The following is a 20,684-nucleotide window of genomic DNA, read 5'->3' as shown; positions in this document are numbered from 1 at the left end:
AAAATAAATTAGCGGCAATTCCCTACACGCAAAAATAAGAGTGACCACTCTAAAATACATGGAAAAATAGTTCCTAAAACATAGGCATTTCTAATACGGCATTCGGGCTATACAAACACGCGCGGAAAAATAATACGGGCTATATTCTATTTGGACAGCACACTAATCTATGCATTCGGCATGCAAGACTACATCAAACAACTATGCAAGTTGTAAATTCGTGATCTACGCGAAAAGTTACACAAGATACATATGCTACACGTCGCGATCCGACACACGAGTTGGAAACTACGGACGTTTAAATATTTACCTATTTTCTGAAATTTAATATATTCCAAAAATCCCTAAAAAGGAAAAAATACTACCGGGCCTAATTTAGCTAATGCTACACAGGGGGGAAGAGGCTCACCTTGGGCCGGATCTGGCCTGGCGCTGGAGCTAGGCCGAGGCCTGGTCCCTGGGCCGCGTGGGGAGCTGGGGATGTCCCAGGTCGAGGGACTGGTGCGCTGCATGGAGCACCTCGTCCTCCTCGTGCCCCTCCAGGGCAGAGGCAAGGCGGCGGCGGCCGGCGGAGGGCCTCGGTCCGGCCTGGACCGAGATGGCGGTGGTGGGGGCCGGCGGATCCGGGCGCACATCGGGGGGAGCGGCTGCGGCGCATGGCGGCGGCGCGGGCTGGCCTGGCGAGCTGCAGCTAGCGACGGTACCAGATGGGGACGAAGCTGGGGGCGCGGGATCCGGCAACGGCGGCTGCTGGCCGGTGGCGGGCACGGCTCCCGGTGGCAAGGGGCGAGGAAGGCACGAGGCGCGGGAGACGGGGGCTGGCTCGGGATGGCTTGCTGCCATGGGTGGAGCTCGGGAGGAGCTCGCCAAGGCATGGATCTCCTGTGGTCGCCCAGACAATGTCCGGCGGCCATGGACAATGTCCGGCAGGGCTAGGAGATGAAAAATTATGCCTCTAATTGTGGATCTGAGGGCTGAAAATGAAGGGGAGGAGTGGATTTCGGGATTGGAAGAAGTGGGACTTGAAGTTGGAGTTTTGCTAGGGGGTGGCTGCAATTTTACATGGGGGAAAACCTAGAGAGTGAGAGAGGTCTCTCTAGGGGGGTGGAGCTTATATAGGGTTGGCCTCTAGTGGGGTGGACCTCGTCCGTCCGATCGCGATTCGATGACCACGAACGGAGGAAGTGGCTAGGTGGCACTACTGACCTGTGTAGATGGGCTATGTAGGGGTGAGAGGGAAATAGGGCGGCGCGGCAACAAGATTTAAAACACCGAAACACGTCCGACGGTAGATCGAATACGGTGCCGCTACGGTCGACCGTTCGGGTACCAGACGGACTCCGATCGCGACGAAATTCGACAGGCGGCCTAGCTATATATAAATAATACCGCACGACAAATTCCAGCTCAATCGGAGAAAGTTTTAAATGCACTTTTAAAACAGGGTTCGACGATGTCGCGGTCGCGTGCGAGTGCGGTCGGGCTCAGAACGGACAACTACGAGAACCGGCAACTAACAACGGATGCAAGTTTTGAAAACTGGCGGCACCAGGGTGCCGATGCAATGCTGATGATGCGCATGATGCGATGATGATGCGACAAATAAAAATAGACACACGACGGAAACGGAAAGAAAAGGGAAATCTTCTGGAACGTCGGCATCGGGCTGTCACACGTCGCTACCGTCGTTGCGGTCATGGTGTTGCCGGACTCCGGCGCTTCCGTCGCATGATGTAGTCCGTCCGCCGCTTCGCCCATGGTGGTCACCGCGCCACTGGATATGGCGCCCGTGGTGGTCACCGCGCCGCTGGACGCGGCCATGGCATCGACGGACACGCCGCTCCTGGTGCTCGCTGTGCCCACGGACAGGTTTTCGGCGTTGCTGCACGTGCGCCGTCGGTGAACAGGGGGCTTGACCCATGGCTTGTGGCAGGTCCGAGCACCCCCATGGTGCACGGCACCGCAGCAGCCCCCCCCCCCCTCCCGGGTCCCCTCCTCCACCCCTAATCCATCGGCCGCGTGGCTTGCACCCTCGACGCCAACTCCCGCCGGCGAAGAAGTTGGCCCGAGTCGTGGCCCCCCTGGCTATGCGCCTGTCCTGATGCGGGTCATGGTGGACGAGGAGGCCGCGCTCGGCTTCGTCTGTGCACCCACCGGCGCCTCTGGTATCGTCCGCCTTGAAGTGGGGATGGATGGTGCGGACGCCAATGCCTCGCCACCGCTAGATACGACCGCGGGCTCGAGCAGCCGCGCGGAGAGGCGTTTCGGCCGACTCTTCGGGCACGCCGTCGCCGCCATCGACCGCCGTCCCGGCCGCCGCGCCGGCTCGTGGGCCCCGGCGAGCCTCAGACTCGCGAGCGCCGTGCCAGAGGTTGCGCGCCCGGACGTCGTCTTCATCGGATCTTCTTCGGACGACGAGAGCTCGGCGGGGCTGTGCCGGTAACCATTGGAGTCGCAAGGGGATGCGGCGGCCACTCCTCCCTGCCGGCGCCGCACTCCTCCCTGCCGGCGCCGCTGTGTGGCAGTGGGGATCGAGCAGAGGTGGTGCGGGGGTCAGATATTCTGACCCTTATCCGATCCACCCTCTCCCCCCTGTCCCTTATGCGGTGCGGTGGCGAGTGGGCCGGCCAAAGGCCGGGTAGTCCCAGGCCCAGGCGCCCGAGGCGGCTGCGAACTCCCATGTGCGGTGCAGCGGCTCCATGGGCCGGCCAAACTTTTTTTTCTCTGTTTTCTTAATATTAGTACTAATTATTGTATTTGTGCAATTTTAGACTATGTTTAGTACTGTTCAGTACTTAGTTTGACAACTACTTACATTTTAGTCCTGTTTTAGATTTATTCTATGTTAGGACTTGTGTAATTATTAGTAGGTGTGTTTATATTATGTAACGGATTGCATATAAATAAAGTACCGGGTTTCATCTGGGAAGAATGACATGTTCTATGTGTTTACCACATATTCAGTTCTCTTGAACATGTGCTTGTGATTGAGATCATCTTCTCTCGCATATCAAACTTGCAAATTTTTGAATCTTTCTCCCTCATTATATTTGGAATCACAAGGTAATGAGTTGAGATCTACTGCCCATCTGCAGACTATCTCCTCTTACTGCGGGGCCTACATTTTGTCACATGACAAACGATTACCTCCATCATGCATTCCTTATATTTAAATTCTAGCATACACAAGGTAATAGCAATGTAGCCTATTATTGTGAGATCTAAGTGATCTTCAATGTGTATGTTCACACAATTGAGGTTGAGAATTTTTTTCAAGTTTTCACTTGAGTACCAAATTTTTGCATTCTTATTACACAATCATGATGGTTTTTAATTTACCACCCGTAAATTAATTATCTCTGGTCCTCCATGTAGGCAAAGATGACTGCCAAAGAGTTTGAGGAGCTTGCCCTCAATGGACACAACTATCCTACATGGGCCATGGACATCAAGATCAGTCTTGCGTCCCGTGGGATTGCGCGTGCAATCCAGCCTCCTGAGACCCCTCTCCCGGCTGGAGCCACGCCGCTGACAGAACAACAGAATTATGCTGCCTTATACATCATAAGGCACCATATTCATCCAGATCTCAAGTCTGAGTATTTACAGGAGGAATCTCCTAGTACTCTGTTTCTGGCCCTCAAAACGAGGTATGAACAGCAAAAGGCAGTAGTCCTGCCAGAAGCACTTCATGATTGGACTCATCTCCGTCTTCAGGATTTCAAGTCCATTGGTGAGTACAATCATGCTGTTCATAAGATATGTTCCGAACTGCGCTTTTGTGAGAAGGAACCTACTGAGGGGGAGAAGATAGAGAAAACTTTATCTACTATGCTCCCTTCAGATAGGATCCTCCAACAGCAATACCGTGCTCGTAACTATACTGCCTATTCCGAACTTATTCACATGTTACTTCAGGCTGAAAAACATGATGAGCTACTCGCTAAGAATGGCTCTCAGCACCCAGTTGGGGCACAACCTTTACCTGAAGTTCATTTGAATATCGCGAATAGACAGAAGTTTAATGGTCCCTTTCGAGGTAAACATTCCAATTCTGAGCACAAGCACAAGCGCAATGGGAATAGAAAATTCAGAAACATGGGCAAGGGCAAAGGCACTGCAAAGCCAAAGTTCGATAAAACTAAACTTTGCAACAAGTGTGGATGCTACTCGCATTCTACTGAAAAGTGCTCAATGCCCAAGCATCTGGTCATGCTGTACCAGCAATCTCAAGGACGCAAAGCACCTCAAGGGAAAAGGCTTGAAGCTAACTTCAACCTACATCTGCATAGCGCAAATGGAGCTGGCGATTCACAGGATATTCCTCCTGGACCGAGCAAGGCCAAGATTCCTTATCCACTTGAGGACCCTGCTGAAACGGAGGCCATGTTACTTGAGTACACCTCAAACGATGTGTTTGGCGACTTTGACTAGTCCCTCGACCTCCTTAGTGATCTACTTAACTATGTCCATTTGTGATGATTGTAATAAGAACATAAGTTTGTTGTTGTCTTTATATTGTATTGTATCAACACATTTGATATAATAAAGATTGTATTCTATCTTATTGAAAATTCTTTCATTTTATATAGTTTTTCTACGGGGACAATCCGATGGAAGAGGAATTATGCCTTGTGGACAGTGGTACCACAAACTCCATACTGAGGGAGATGAAATATTTCCAAACTCTGAAAAAGATGAATGGAGATATTCTCACTATCGCTGGACGCGATACAGTGATTGTTGGTACTGGACGTGCCATATTCACCCTCCCAGGTGGTACACAAGTGACAATTGAGGATGCTTTATTGTATCCTGATTCTTCACATACCCTGATCAGTTATCGAGATATCGGTAAGAATGGTTTTCATATTGAAACCCATGAAGACAACAAAGAGGAGTATCTACTCTTTACTAAAAATCACGGATATGGCAAAAAGGTACATGAGAAAATTCCTTCTCTATCGTCTGGTTTGTACTATACGTACATCAAACCCGTGGAACATGTTGCATACAAAGTAATTTTTCGGAATATTGACACATTCCAAACCTGGCATGATCGCCTGGGCCATCCCGGAATCGGGATGATGAGAAAAATTACTAGCAATTCCATTGGTCATAATTTGCTTGAGTCAAAATTTCCTCAATCTTCTGATTTTGTGTGCACATCTTGTGCCACGGGAAAGCTAATTTTGAGACCCTCGCATCTCAAAATACAAGCTGAACCACTTCAGTTTCTTGAACGTATTCAAGGAGACATTTGTGGTCCCATTCAACCACTGGACCTTTCAGGTATTTCATGGTTCTCATTGACGCATCTACACGATGGTCACATGTGTGTATTTTATCCACACGGAACCATGCATTTGCCAAGATAATGCGACAAGTCATTAAGTTGCAAGCCCATTATCATGAAAGTCGAATTAAGACAATTCGAATGGACAACGCCGCAGAATTCTCCTCACGTGCTTTCAATGATTATTGCATGGCTTTGGGGATTGAAGTTCAGCACTCTGTCCCATATGTCCATACACAAAATGGTTTGGCTGAAGCATTAATTAAGAGGATTAAACTCATCGCAAGACCTTTGTTGACGAATTGCAACTTGCCAACCTCTTGTTGGGGTCATGCAGTTTTACACGCTGCTCACTTGATACAATTGAGGACAATTGCATATCACAGTTCTTCCCCTCTGGAATTGGTACGTGGAAATCCTCCAAGCATTTCCCATCTGCGTAAGTTCGGATGTGCTGCATACATCCCGATCTCACCACCACAGCGAACATCTATGGGCCCACACAGAAAGTTGGGGATCTATGTGGGGTACAAATCGCCGTCGATTATCAAGTACCTGGAACCCCTAACTGAGGATCTGTTCACATCCCGTCACGCTGATTGCATATTTAATGAGGAACATTTTTCGGCATTAGGGGGAGATTTCAAGTACCAGAAAGAATGCCCGGAAATCGATTGGAATGCTCATGCCATTTCATCCTCTGATCCACGTACCCATGAGACCGAACTTCAAGTTCGGAAGATCATTAATTTGCAACATCTTGCAAATAATCTGCCAGATTCATTTACTGATCTAAAAGGTGTTACAAAATCCTTAAATCTGGCCAGAAACGCGCCAGAAAGAGTGGAGGTACCAATAAAAACCACTCAACTCCCTGTTCCTAAAAAGAGGGGGAGTAGTATGGCTTCTGACCTGGAGCTAGCTTCTAGCAAGCAGCAAAGGAAATCAAGGAGAAAATCCTCGGAGTCAGTAAATGCAGGTCAACTCAACGTTGACAAACACCTAATGGGTAGGTCACACCCAGTGGAAGGGCAACCTTCACAACCCAGCTCCAGTGTGCACAAACTGGCTGGAACATCGGAACACCCAGACTCAATCGTATTGGGAAATCACGAAGAGTCTCTAGGGGTGCAAGAAATTTCCATCAACTATGTTGATTCTGGAGAATCATTTGACCGCAAGACTACGACTGTCGACATATATTTTGCTGAAAAGATTGCAGATACCCTTATCACTGATCATGATCCAAGGTCTATCGTCGAGTGCCAAAGGCGCTCCGACTAGCCTAAATGGAAGGATGCAATCCAAGCAGAAATTGCCTCGCTTAACAAAAGGAAGGTATTCACTGAAGCAATACCTACACCTCCCAATGTTTTTCATGTGGGATTCAAATGGGTTTTCCTTCGGAAACGGAATGAGAACAATGAGGTGGTGAGATATAAAGCAAGGCTCGTAGCACAAGGTTTTACGCAGAAACCCGGCATTGATTTCAATGAGACATACTCTCCAGTAATGAGTGGAACCACTTTCCGATATCTTATATCTATGGCAGTACAAAATCGTCTATCCATGCAGTTGATGGACGTCGTGACCGCATATCTTTACGGGTCACCAGATTCGGACATATATATGAAGGTTCCTGACGGAATCTCTGTCCCGAATAACAGTGCAAAATGCAACATGCATTGTGTAAAGCTGAATAAGTCATTGTATGGCTTAAAACAGTCGGGACGGATGTGGTACAACCGACTAAGTGAGTTCCTTTTTCAGAAAGGTTACTCCAATAGTGATGATTGCCCGTGTATCTTCATCAAGAAGTCCTCTACATGATTTTGCATCATCTCTGTGTATGTTGATGATCTCAACATCATCGGCAGTGCACCAGACATTGATGAAGCACGCAATCACCTAAAGATGGAATTTGAGATGAAGGATTTGGGTAAAAGCAAATTTTGCTTAGGTATTCAACTTGAGCACCTTCCCTCAGGAATCATGGTACACCAAGCTGCCTATATCCAGAAAATATTGGAGAAATTCAATATGAACAAATCCTATCCATCTAAAACTCCTATGGTGGTTCGATCTCTAGACGTAGAGAAAGATCCGTTCAGACCGAGGGATGATGGAGAAGAGGTGTTGGAACCTGAAGTTCCATATCTCAGTGTTGTTGGAGCGCTTATGTATCTTGCAAATTGCACAAGACCTGATATTGCATTTGCAGTGAATCTACTTGCTAGACACAGCGCAGCTCCCACCAAACGACATTGGTCTGGAGTAAAGAATATCTTTCGATATCTCCAAGGCACAAAGGATCTTGGCCTATTTTTCCAGTTCCAGCAAAATCTGGAATCTGATATGATTGGGTATGCAGATGCCGGTTATTTGTCTGATCCCCATAATGCCAGATCTCAGACCGGCTTTGTGTTCCTACATGGTGGTACAGCTATATCATGGAAGTCTTCAAAACAGACTCTAGTAGCTACATCTACCAATCATTCTGAAATAATTTCATTATTTGAAGCATCATGTGAATGTGTATGGCTTTGCAGAATGATAAACCACATACAACAGTCATGTGGAATTGGTTCAATGAAATCACCCACCATTATCTATGAGGATAATGCGGCCTGTGTTGCACAGATGCAAACAGGATACATCAAGAGTAATATTACTAAGCATATTTCTCCTAAATGCTTTTTCCCTCACAATCTTCAGAAAAGCGGGGAAATAAGCATTCTGCAAGTTAAATCATGCGACAACCTTGCTGATTTATTTACTAAGTCTCTACCAAATTCAACATTCCAGAAATATGTTCATGGAATTGGTATGCGATGACTTAGAGACTTGCAGGCAACAGGGGGAGTCTCTTCTTGAGATATCCTTGTTCAATAACATCACATTATGCTATTGTTGTGAAGTTTATGTTTCAGGTTCTCATCAGAGTTTTTATGAAGAACTTTTGAAGAAGAGTTTTGAGATGATAAAGCTTCCCGGACAATCATGAAGATGACTCCACATGGTCAAGCGTAGATTAGGGGGAGTGTTAAAACTAATTATGTAAATTAGTGGAAAATCTCCCCTTGCCCAACCGTTCGAGCGGTTCCTCCCGACTTCCTGAAACCGATGCATCTCCCTCCGATCGTCGCGTCTCTCCAGGAGATATATATACACCCTGTTGAATCGATTAGTTTGATTTGTCACAGTGAGCCCCTGGCTGGCATGTGGTGCCTGATGGCTTATATATATATATATCCCCATTTGCACATTTAATTTATTGAGTATTTTTTTTGCCGCCGCTACATTGCACGTTTCTGAGGCGATCTTTGTTTTCAGCTCCATCCAAAACTCCATCGGAGGACAAATTCATCTCCATCATCATCAACCTCGATCATAGTGCTCCAAGATGAATTGTGAGACCAGCTAACAGTAAGGGCACACCTGCGTTCACATGGTCGTATGCAAGAAAATGCTTCCAATTTTTAAGAGGAAAAAAAATCAGAACAATCAATTTTACCAGTGTTGGCTTTCAATAAATCTAATAGTTGGCGTACTTCATATATCTCCCATATTCTTCCTCCTTCAGTCACCCAAACTAGAACACCCCCCCCCCCCCCCCAATCCACTCTGTCACCGAAGCCATCCATATGGCATGAATCCCATTTCTTGCACACAATGTGCAGTGATCCTGATGATCTCCTTAATGTTCCTTTTGTCATATGCCTCTTGCTGGTTGATCGCACCGTTTACATTTTCATTTGCGCAATGCACAATTATCAGCAAGAAATATAGGCATATCTGTGTGTCATTCCATCTCTTATGTACTTCCATCTGCATTTTGAGTGGTTTAAAAAAGATCCGCATAAAAAAGGTTACTTATTCACATTTACTGTTCAAAAAAAGTATGCATATTTACACCTCCTGTATGCTTTCATCATATACTTAATTTGCCAAGATAGAGAGATGTCTGATGTGTGTGTGTGTGGAGGGGGGGGGGGGGGGGGGGGGTGTTAATAAATACACTGTTTGCTAATTTTAACGGAACAACAAGAAAGATTAAGGAAACTTATCAAAGCATCTCTAGCAGACCCCGTATAATGCGGACCCGCATAAGGCAGGGGGATAGGATTTCGACTCATCGCGGATGCGCCGCCACTTGTCGTCCTTGTCCTTCAAGACGAGGTTGGCCGCGACCGCCTGCTTGAACATGAGGTCTTCGAGCTCCTCTTCGTGAAGGCCGTGCAAGCTCCGTTTGGCAATGATGACCGCGACCGCGTTGACATCGTCACCGACGTAATCTTCGGGCCTGGCGTAATCTCCGCCTGCTTGAACAGGAGGTCTTCAAGCTCCTCGTCGCTGCGGCCAAAGCTCCACATACGGCCCCACATAGCATTTGGAGGCGGAAGAGGGCTCACCGGTGGCAAGAAATGCGAGGAGAGAGTGGGGAATCGCGGCGGCGGGGGGATAGTTTTTCGACCCGTATCTGCCCCACAAACCTGTACATATACGACTTCGAGGCTGGAGTTTGCAGGCCACGGTAAGAAAAATTACGGGCCGGACGAGCATACGGGCTCTGTTTTAGCCAGAAAACTGGGCCAAGCCCGTATACTCGCCGAAATTATGCGGGTTCGCGCGTTATACATACAGGGTCTGCTAGAGATGCTCTTAGTATGCTGCCACAGATGCAACATGTTTCCTTTGAATTTTCCTCTCCAATTTTGATCCTCTTATCATAGGTCAGCATAGTAAGAGTAGAGAGCTGTAAACTATGTTTACAGGTCATGAGACGATTCTCTGAATTGTGCTTTTATCCTAATTTCATTCATATGTATCGCAGTTTCATCCCTAAGACACCAGAATCTACCACAGGTGCGAACCAAAAAGCATAAAAAGATGCAGTTCCATGCTCAATGAGACTCAACACTACTGCTGCTAGTACAAAATAGCTACCTGTACATAAATATACTCTTTGTGTAAATGTGGAGTACATCCATGTTTTCTGCAGGTGCCAACTCGCTATAATTGATCAATGTCCAGGCAATTCCTCCCTCCCCTGTACATGCAGAAGCTGTCAACACTCAACACTCTAGGAGTGAATGCATCAGACTTAGAGCCTGTTTGGGACTGCTCTGCTTCTTAAAATTCAGCTCTGCTCCAAAAAAGACAAGCCAAACGGGGTAGCTCCACGATATGCTGCTCCGCATAAAAACTAGAATCTGAGGTATAACTTCAAAGTTTTTATGAAGCTCCTCAAAGGGTGCTCCAAAAAACTCTAGAAACTGGAGTTTGGGGGAAATTACCCACCACTGCCACGAGTAAGTGAATACCCCTTCATTTCTTTCCCCTCAACCAATCAAATAGATTCTTTCCACCAAATTTTCTATTATTGAAGCTGGAGCTAGATGGAAGCCAAACATTCTCTTGATAGTGCTATAGCTTTTGTATGAAACTGCTCTAAAGTGAATTTGATGAAGTGAAGCTGATTTTGGTGAATTAAAGCAGTCCCAAACAGACCCTTAACTAGCGGAAAACATACACTCCGGCTCCTCACCGGACTCTGCAACGAGTTACCATGCAGCTGATCAACAAACTTTTTCGTAAGCTTCGGGCCTATGCTCCAAGAGAATAAAATACAATTGCGGATGCTCTAGCAAGGCTGCGCCCATCCAGTTGAACAAACTCTCGGTATTTTCTTTTAAGATATAAAACCTCAGCTCTGAATCGATCTGTGATAGACTCCCAACTTTTGCTCGAGGCATTACAGTACAGAGCACTAGGTAGGGTTCAGGCGACATACAAACAGATCCAGCAGCTCACATGATCTTGAATACCTGGAAAAAGAATGTAGCAAGTGTTTATGCTCTGAATCATATGTAACAGTGCATCTTCTTTAACAGGAAGAGGCTGATAGAGAGATTTTCACACCTAGGAAATTATGATTATGGATAATAAGAGTAGTACTTCGTAGAAAACAGTAATTTGTCCAATGGTATTTTTAAGGGCCAAGAAGGCAATCATCTAATCATGGAGCACAAGAAAAGTTACTTTAATTAGCATCTAATTGCTATGTAAAACAGCAACTATACACAACCATCAGTTTGCTTTGAATACAAATGTTATACATGGTTGGCTGGTGCTGCCATTGGACCAGCATGTCCATCACCCGGAAGTTTTCAAGCAAAATTATCTAACTACTGTGGATTCTGTCTGGGGTAACAAACTAAGAATGCAGAATATAGACAAGGCCAAGTCAGAGAACGTTCTCGAGTCCCAAAATGCAAGATAATCTCTAGAGTATATAAGCCATCACAGAAAGTAAACATGTGGATGTGTAGCCCAGATAACATAACCATAAAGTTGAATATTTTAGCAAGGGTGGAAAAAGGAAAGCCATGAACAGAAAATTAGAGAGCGTATATGCAATGAAGATCTCAAAAAGAATAGTTCCTTCATGAGTGGTATGTTTCCAAGATTAACATGCACAGGCCTTTATAAAATCTCTAGGAAATCAGATGCAAATCTCCTTGATGTCAACAGGAAGGGATGAGAGCTGTAAGAGGCAGAATAGGCTATTGTCAGATCCTGCAAGCACCAACCAAACAGTAGGTAAATAGATGTTTTAACGGACTACACAAACAACACAACATACACATTTCTATTCTTGCATTGACATATATCGAGGTGTCAGTAAATAGTATAAAATGTAGCAATCGGTCTGGACTGGACCATTGTCTAAGTAAAGAGTATAAAATGCTAAAGCATACACTTCGTAAAGACATTAGATTCTCACTAAATGGTGAGCCGCATTTTGAGCCAGTGTCCTGCATAAAATTTTATGTCAGCTTATTTTATGACAGACCATAGCCATGCATCTGATTGTTTACTTTTTCTTAAATAATGCCAATGCTTATAACCCAACTCTATGTGATAGTTTAAAGTTTATTTAAGTCAGCATCTCTCTTTCGCAGATAACATGTGCAGATGTGAGTCCTGCCCATTTATCCTAGAACCCAGTGGATATTTCCACTAGGACCAATGGCTCCAAACTGCTACATCTGAACAAAGTAAAGTCGTATTATTTTAGCATAACCTAGTGAACTCACTTCCAGAGATTTTCAATAGCTGATAGCTGAAAGACTAGACCTATAATTAGTTAGCTAAGTAGAGCAAAAGTGGATCGCTGTGAATCTGTATACGAGCAAACCTAAATTATGTTTAGATCAAACAACAACTGAAAATAAGATTAAGCCAGAGACAGGCTAATTGATACTCCTAAATATGAATCACTAACACCAGGGGGCAACATCCTCTCCAGTTGCTCTCAGAAAAGACTATTTACCTAAATAAGATCCTCCAATTATCCACTATGAATTGCAAAAACATGAATAGAACATTAGGAGTTATTACACAATGAAGGAGACCTTACCTTGGCTCACTGGGGCTGTTTGGATGCTGCCTGTACCAGCCTTACCAAATCAGGGCTTGCCAAAAAATGAGGCACTATTTTGCCGCGTGGGTTCGCCAACAACCTGACGCTCAAACTGAACGAGCAACCAAAACTTTGGCGCATAACCAAAAACTCTGCTTCCAACCAAAGGCCAACAAGCCAGTCAATACCCAAATATTTTTGGTAAGGCTGTTGCTGCCTGTGATGCAAACAGGCCCATTGTCTCAAACTCTCAATGCACCAGGAATTAACTTGAAAACTGAAATTTTAATTTGCATTGCAGAATGGCTTCATCTCACAATTTCTTAGTTCCAACTTCCAATACATGCGTTTAAAAACATTAATGCGGACGAAGAAGTTGATAATGAAGCCATGGTTCCTTCTCAACTGAATGATGGCACTACATATCAGGATTCAAGAAACAAACTATCAGTTTCATCACACGTTAGCAACGACCAGCCCAGGATATCTACCAGACATACATCAACAGACAACGACCAGCCCAGGATATCTAGCAGACAAACATCAACGGACAACGACCAGCCCAGGATATCTAGCAGACAAACATCAACGGACAACCAGCACACAGTTAAACGAATTTTCATAACCCGTTCATGGCTCATGTGAATCTGAAATTAGTCGGCATTTCCCCTTTGCAAGCGGCATCATAGTCTTTTGTGAGGTGCAGCGCAGCTTCCTGATGAGGGCATATGAACTTCTCCACAAATACCTTCTCTGCCAGCTTGACTGCATTATAGTAGTCTCGGTCATGATCCAGCAATCCATTTTCCTTAAGAAACTTTAGAACGTAGTACCGGGGTTTCATCCGGCCCTCCAGGCTGTACAAGAGCAATGCCGGCCGGTGAGCGATGTATGCCGGTTCCAACCCCACCTCAGGGATTAGGAACTCGGACTTGCTCTGCAGCATCTGGTTAGAACTTAGCAGCACATACGGAAACTTGGACACGACGACGCCGACCTCAGCATCTGACCACCTGAACGTCGCCTTCAAGTAACCCACTTTGGCGGCGATCTTCTCCTTGCTGAGGCGTCCAACAGCGTGCAAGGCGTGTCTGAACATCCTACAGCCACGAGGCACGCCGATACCTTCGGCAAGTGCCACCACTGCCCGGACGCGCTGTGTGTTGGAGGCGAGCAGCCATGGCTGAGCGACGCACAGCTTGGCAATGTCGCGGTCGACTAGCCCGCACTCCCGCAGGAACGCAACATTGGGCTTGACCACTGTCTCGAGGTTGGCCGAGAGAAGGCATAGGCCACGCCTGAGAGCGGGGAGGAGGCTCCCGAAGGAGCCGAAGAAGCGCAGGTAGTACTGCAGCTTGGAGACGATGGACATACGGCGGAATCTCTCACGGGAGAGCGAGACGAGGCCCGCGATGTCGGGACGCGACAGGCCGAGGGCGGTGAGCCCCGCGACGACGGGGGCCAGGGTCCTCTCCACGCTGGCGCAGAGGAAAGGCGGGTCCTTGGCGACGACGGAGGCGACGTCGGCGCCGGAGAGGCCGAGGCCGGCGAGGAAGGCGAGCACGGCGTCGGGGTTAGCGGGGGACTTGAGGTGGGAGAGCTTGGCGGAGGCCTCGAGTGCCTGGGGCCGGGCGAGGCCGCAGGTGTCGACGAGGTAGTCCTCTACGGCGAAGCTGGTAGGGTTCGGCGAGATGGTCGGCGCTGCGGCGGAGATGAGGCGGCGGAGCTGGGTGGCGGGAGAGCGGGGTGGAGAAGAGAGGAGCTGAGTGAGGACGCAGCTCCGGAGCCGGAGCATGGCGGTGGCGGTGGCTGCAGCCGCCGCAGCGAGGGGATGGGGAAACGAGCGGCGGTGGCGGCCAAAGGGGGTGGGGAAACGAGCAACCGCGGCGGCGAGCGAGACTAGTGGGCCTTGAAGCCTTGTCACTCCAAAAAAGAAAATGCGAGTGCGGTGGGCCTTGAAGCCTTGTCACTCCAAAAAACAAAAAAAGGAACCTTAGGCACACCACTGTCATAGACCCATAGTATCATTATTCACTCGATTCTAAAAAAAAGAGTGTATTCACTCAATCCAAAAACAAATGAAATTAAAATGGGAAACGTCTGTCGTCAGCCCGTTGATGACAACACACACGTCCGTCGTCTCCGTAGCCGTTGGATCTATTTTGATTGAATGGTTTCGAGAGCAATCTCGTATGTACATAATTTACATAATGAATGAATCTACACTTTAAAATATGTCTATAAACATCCGTATGTAGTTTATAGTGAAATAGTTAAAAGGTCTTATATTTAGAAAGGAGGAAGTAATATTTTAAGCACCTGCAGACTTCAAAAATTATCTTCAGGGTTACCGACTTGTTTTCATCTCTTCATTAATACAAGCCCCCCTTGGCATTGACCCGTGAAGCTGCTATAAAGGTGTAAAATGAACGAATGGCTGACTGAGTGCCAGCTGTAAAATCCGTATCACGGTAAAAACATCAAACGGACCAGCTCCATTGGCGATGGCAAGTGCGCTTGCAAGGCGGGTAGCCTAGGGACCTTTATAGGAGAAATTATAGGAGAAATGTGGCACTCTTGTGCCATAAGAAAAGAGTAACAGGTTTCATGTCGGCTGGTAAAAATGAAAAGTGTTTTAAGTAGTTTCCAACAAAAACAAGTGAATTTTCATATAAGGTCTGAAACCCAGAATTGTTTACAGCATTATGAGGGTTAAAAGGACAACAGTAAGTTGAGTGCCAACATAGATACAAACAGTGAGAAAGACCAAGGACAGCGGCGAGGCTCAAGCCGCAGGGTGCGCAGCCACCTTCGGCGCCTCGAGGACGCGAAGCCAGACGCCAATGTGGCAGCGCTGATCCACCTTGCACCTCCCATGCCACAACGACGTGTCATCCCGGTAATACTTGAGGACGTCGGGTAGGGAAGGAGAGAGGCCACGGAACACAGCAGCATTCCAATGTTTCCACAGGTGACAGCAGCAAAGCAGCATGAAGGCGTTCGGAGAGGCATCGCCGACGGTGGTATGCCTACGGTGGTAGCGATGTCAAGTAGGTGGAGCACCCGCAGAGACGCATCGATGACGGGCACCCCCAGCTTACCCCAGAAAGCAAGGGCGAAGGGGCGGCCAAACTTGAGGTGCTCCGCCGTCTCGAAGGGCTCCAAGTACACAGGATAGCCAGCCTCAGCAGCGGTGACGACCGTCTTCCTGAGCAGCACAAACCAGAGTATTAACAGTATCAAGCCTCAAATCAAAAGCACTAACAGCATTAAAAGAACAAATGCAGCAGAAATAGAGTAACTTTTTCTGAGCTATTTGGCTCCCTCACCTGCCTAATTGTAGAGAGATTCGTCCGGGAAGATATTCCGGCCATCTGCACCAACCGTTGCAACGTGGACTAGAACACCTTGTTCTTCTGAGAGGCACTTCCTGAACTCTTGCTCATGCGGGCAGTCGACCATGTACAAGCGCCTCAATGAGCATAGGTTCTTTGCCTGGTCCAGTGCTGGGCAGTCCTGCGCAAGCAAGTCCTGAAGCTTACAGAGATTGGAGATTGTCCTCAAACGTGTGTTGTTCTTCACTTTGAGCCACGTGACTGCGGGAAGGTCAACGACTTCTTGCAGCTTGTGAGCACCTTCAATGTGGATTCTCTTCAAGTTAACAATGTTGGACATGTCTCGAGGGAGAGCTCTCAGTTTTGGGCAATCAAGAAGCAACAGACGCTTAAGGCAAGGCATCAGCGAGATATGTTGAGAGCTATCGCTGGGATTCCCAGTGTTGAGGGACCAACTTCTCAAACTGAACATGCGAATGACCTGAAGCACTTCAAGCTTTGGGAAAATGGCTGCTGGACTGCCGGCTTCTTTTCCCAGGAGTTCTTCGCCAATGGACTCAATGGCATCTGCACCTTTAATCTTAAGAAATTGCAGTTGTGGCATCTGACCTGCTGGTGGAAGCTCTGAACATGATATGCACTCGTCAAGGTGCATCTGACGCAAACTTGGCATGTTAAGCTCCGGTTTCGATCGTAGCCATTCTGGGAACATAGTACCAGGGAACCCAACAAGAAAAATGTATTCTAGGCTTGGGGACGGGACGAGCATATCGTAGACTTGCTGAATTTTCCAAACCTTGTCGTGCTCATAGCGTGTTCTATCATGAGTACCCATCTTCATTGTGCAGCGTAATCCCAGTTCTTTAAGATTACGACTGTTCTTCAGTACAAGTTCGCTCCCTGGCATCGCTTCCTCTAGCTTACTAACCCAGAGACGTTGGATATTGGGGAGGCATCGCAATTCATCCAATCTGAATCCAGTCCCGCTCTCAAAAACTCCTCTTAGGTTGTAGAGCTGCTGAAACTTTGCGATCCCTTTAGGAACATGATCAATTGAAGTCTGCTCTAGGTGCAAAAAACTTATGTTGGACAGTCTCATGAGACCAGCTGGCAGGCTATCCAATTGACGGCAACCAAGCAAAGAGAGGTATTCAAGGCTGATGAGACTTCCTATGGACTCTGGAAGTTTGTTAATCTCTGTATAGCTCAGATCTAGCAACCTCAATAGCACCAAGTTTCCCACTGAGTCTGGTATGTCCTTGATGCTTGTTCCACTGAGAACCAAGACACGGATATGCTCAAGCTTTCTGAAAATATCCTTGTGCATTGATTTGAAATTCTTGTTATTAAAAAGTAGGAGGCTCCTCAAGCACTTGTGCTCTTCTAGAGTGGGTATTTCTTCTACAGCATGACTGATACCTAAGCGGCGGAGATTCGACATAGCATCGATTCTTTCCACATTCATGCACAGGGAGTGATCCTTTGTCAAATATTGTCCGAGTGACCTTAATAGATCATGCATTGTTGACACAGCCTTGTCTACATACTCTGGTACAGGTTGAAGAAGATTCCTCCGGACTAGCTCAAGGTAATACTCTTCAGCAATTTCATGTATTGAGAATCCATGCTCTTTCCTCACTAAACCTTCAGCAACCCACCAGTAAGCTACAGAATCACGATGGATTTCAAAATTAGGAGGCAGCAAAGCACACCAGAGAAAGCACTCCTTAAGTTGAGGGGGTAAGCTGCTGTAACTTAAATACAGGGGGCCTCCAAGTTCTTTGGGGAGTCCATGAATGGACCATTTGCTATCTCGGATACTCTTCCATTCCGCAGTTGTTCTTTTGGTAGATAGGACACCTGCAACAACCTTGATGGCAAGAGGAAGACCGTCGCATTTCTTTACAATTTCATACCCAACATTCTTGAATTCACTTATTTGCTCATACGGCTGGAAGGACTTCTTCATAAGCAACTCCAAACCATCATGATAATTCATTGTGTTTACTTGGTGAGTATATGTTGCATGCATTTCTGCCAATACATCCAGGTCTCTTGTGGTGACAAGGACATGGAAATTCAAGGCTCGCTTGAAAGGCGATAGAAAAAGATCAATCCAGACATCAGATTTCCACACATCATCGAGCACAAGAAGAACACTCTTTCCTTTGATAGAGTCCACCAGAAGTGGAAGAAGCTCGGTCTTGGTCTCTAATTGGTCACACTTTTCTCCTGCCATTCGTATTGCCTGCTTTATCAACCCGGTTTCTGTGTAGCTCTGTGAAATGCACAACCATATACGAACTTGGAATTTCTCTCTTACCAACGGCTCATTATATATCTTCTGAGCTAATGTTGTCTTACCGATGCCTCCCATCCCTTGAATCCCAAAAACACTTGACCGATTCTCACGACAGCTACTAACAATCATTTGTACCATGTCCTCACCTGCCTGTTTGATTTCTGTTCCAACAACCTCTAGTTCATCTACAGGAGATGTCTGCCTTCTATCCACAATTGTTACTTGGAATTGTTGGCGTGTGGTTCTATCCAAGGTGAACATCTCTGTGTTCATTTTGATCTCATCAAGCTTTTCATTTATGTCCTTGATTCTTCTAGCCACTCTGTGATCAAATGAAAGCTTTCCAAAACAAGAGATCATGGACTGATTGCAACATACTGATCTAGGTGGCAGCAAAAGCTTTTGCGAATGAACCATAACAAGATCTATGATGACATCAATATCAAACATTACATTGCTCATGTTCTTCCACCATGCCTCTATCCGCTTATCTTCCATGGCCAGAGCTTCAGCATCCTCCCGAATTGCGCTAAAATGTTCCAGATTATTCTTTAGCCTCTTGATATCCTTGTTCACACTTAATGTCATCACAACCTCATTCTCGATAACCTGACCCAGCTTTGTCAAGAATTTGAACGTGAGGGCATCCAAAATTGTGCCCATATTACCCAAACGTATGAAATCTGACTAAGATGCAAGTATGCCTGCTTAATGTTTTGTGGGCCTTGTTATGATGTGTGAGCACTGCTCTCAGTTGTTCCTCACAAGCTAATCACCAACACGATGCATTTCCCTGCACAAGTCAGTGACAGTTCATTTCATTACAACGAGCTAAAGAAACCCATAAAGATATTAATTCTTAGAAGAAAAAACACTGGGAATTTCTATAGTTTTTCCAGAACAAAATACCATCACCATTCCAAACAAAGGTTCTGTAGCCTACAACTTCGGATGTTTCTAAATCAATAACAAATAAGAGAATAAATTTGTACCGAAACTAGAGCACCACACCTGGAGCAGTCATACTAGAGCTTGAAATGACAGGGAACAAAGCAAAACTAAAGGTTGTACCTTTTTACTCTGCCTGACAGATGAACGAAGGAGCTGAGTAGTGAGTAGGAAGTAGCTAAACGGTCTACTACAGTGGCCTAAGCGCGATGAGGCTAGCAAGGGGGCATCTGGATCAACGAACAATGAATGGTTATCTCAAGCCTGGACCATATAAGAAGTCAGATGTGCAACTCCGGCACAGAGGGAGAGAAGAAGCTGTCATACCTCACCGGTGGCCCTGCTCTCGCTGGGAAGTGGAAGGAGTATCTTGGTGCCTAGCTGAGAAGTAGATTGCCTCGTTGGATGCTTGCTCACACCTCAAGGTTGCTTCATTTACTTTGAAGGTGGGAAAACCCGACCAGTCAATTTGGCTGTCATCAGGACTGACTCAGCACCTCTACGTTCCTGTCATGGCCACCTAATCAAACAATTGAAGGTGGGAAAACCAGACCAGTCAATTTGGCTGTCATCAGGACTGACTCAGCACCTCCACGTTCCTGTCATGGCCACCTAATCAAGCAAGTCTTTCTTGTAATCAAACACGACTTTTTCGACATTTTCTTCCCACCTTCCTGGCTGTAAATTATCAATGCTTGTACAGTATATAATAAAGAACAAGGACAATCTGCAGATTTGCCGGTATAAAATATGAACAATGGAGGGAGCCCCCTTTTTCTTGACTCCATCCAGCTTTCACACCGGTAAGTTGGAAGCTTTTTCTGCCTACGAGGCTACGGCAACCAGCTACAGAAACCATGCCAGTCTACAAGGAGCAAACATGATCGTAGCAATACACGCATTTCATCAAACAGTTCATATGCACCCACTCACTTGTTATTGCAATGGTGCCAAATCTCCACGAATATTTCAGCCAAAGAGTGTCCAACCATCTTCGTCACTCTACTACTTGCTCCTCGGCCAGTCGAGGCTTGCTGCAGCCTGTTGATGCAGGAGAAGGAGAAGGGGCTTGCTTACACAGACAGGCAGCATACGTGGTTGAAGCAGCAGCCAGCGGCGGCAGATGAAGGATGCCCTTTTTATTGGTGCCCGGGACGCTCAAGATCTCGGTGCGGTACACGGAGGCGACGCCGTCCTTGGACTTGGAGCGGGCGGCGGCTGAGGGGCAGGGCGCCGTCGGCAGGCCTGTCGTGCGCCATCTCCCAGGGCTCCGCTTCTCCTGATGCTGCTGCTGCACGGACGCGGAGATGTGGGATCCCACCATGGCTTAGGCGGCGAGCACGGGAAGGCGGCCGGCGGCAAGAGCAGTTTGGAGCC

At 46.8% G+C, this 20,684-nt stretch overlaps 2 protein-coding genes across 3 annotated transcripts; both read right to left on the bottom strand.

The window, feature by feature from the left end:
- Positions 1–12,987: 12,987 nt before the first annotated feature.
- LOC123442687 lies at positions 12,988–14,600 on the bottom strand. Its single transcript, XM_045118800.1, has one exon. The coding sequence runs from the start codon at positions 14,515–14,517 to the stop codon at positions 13,360–13,362; it is 1,158 nt and encodes a 385-aa protein (XP_044974735.1). The 5' UTR covers positions 14,518–14,600; the 3' UTR covers positions 12,988–13,359.
- Positions 14,601–15,365: 765 nt separating this feature from the next.
- On the bottom strand, positions 15,366–19,843 carry LOC123442686 (putative disease resistance protein RGA4). Of its 2 annotated transcripts, XM_045118798.1 has the most exons (4): positions 19,635–19,843; positions 19,431–19,537; positions 16,052–19,152; positions 15,366–15,930 (listed from the first exon to the last, which is right to left on the bottom strand). In XM_045118798.1, the coding sequence occupies exon 3, from the start codon at positions 19,020–19,022 to the stop codon at positions 16,056–16,058; it is 2,967 nt and encodes a 988-aa protein (XP_044974733.1). In that variant the 5' UTR covers positions 19,023–19,152; positions 19,431–19,537; positions 19,635–19,843; the 3' UTR covers positions 15,366–15,930; positions 16,052–16,055. The 2 variants fall into 2 exon arrangements, with proteins under 2 accessions (XP_044974733.1, XP_044974734.1); XM_045118799.1 differs by lacking the exon at positions 19,431–19,537.
- Positions 19,844–20,684: the final 841 nt, after the last annotated feature.

This window comes from Hordeum vulgare, chromosome 3H, assembly GCF_904849725.1.
Source record: "Hordeum vulgare subsp. vulgare chromosome 3H, MorexV3_pseudomolecules_assembly, whole genome shotgun sequence".
Taxonomy (NCBI): domain Eukaryota; kingdom Viridiplantae; phylum Streptophyta; class Magnoliopsida; order Poales; family Poaceae; genus Hordeum; species Hordeum vulgare.
The sequence above is the reverse complement of the archived record's forward strand: the minus strand, read 5'-3'. Positions and strand labels throughout refer to the sequence as shown.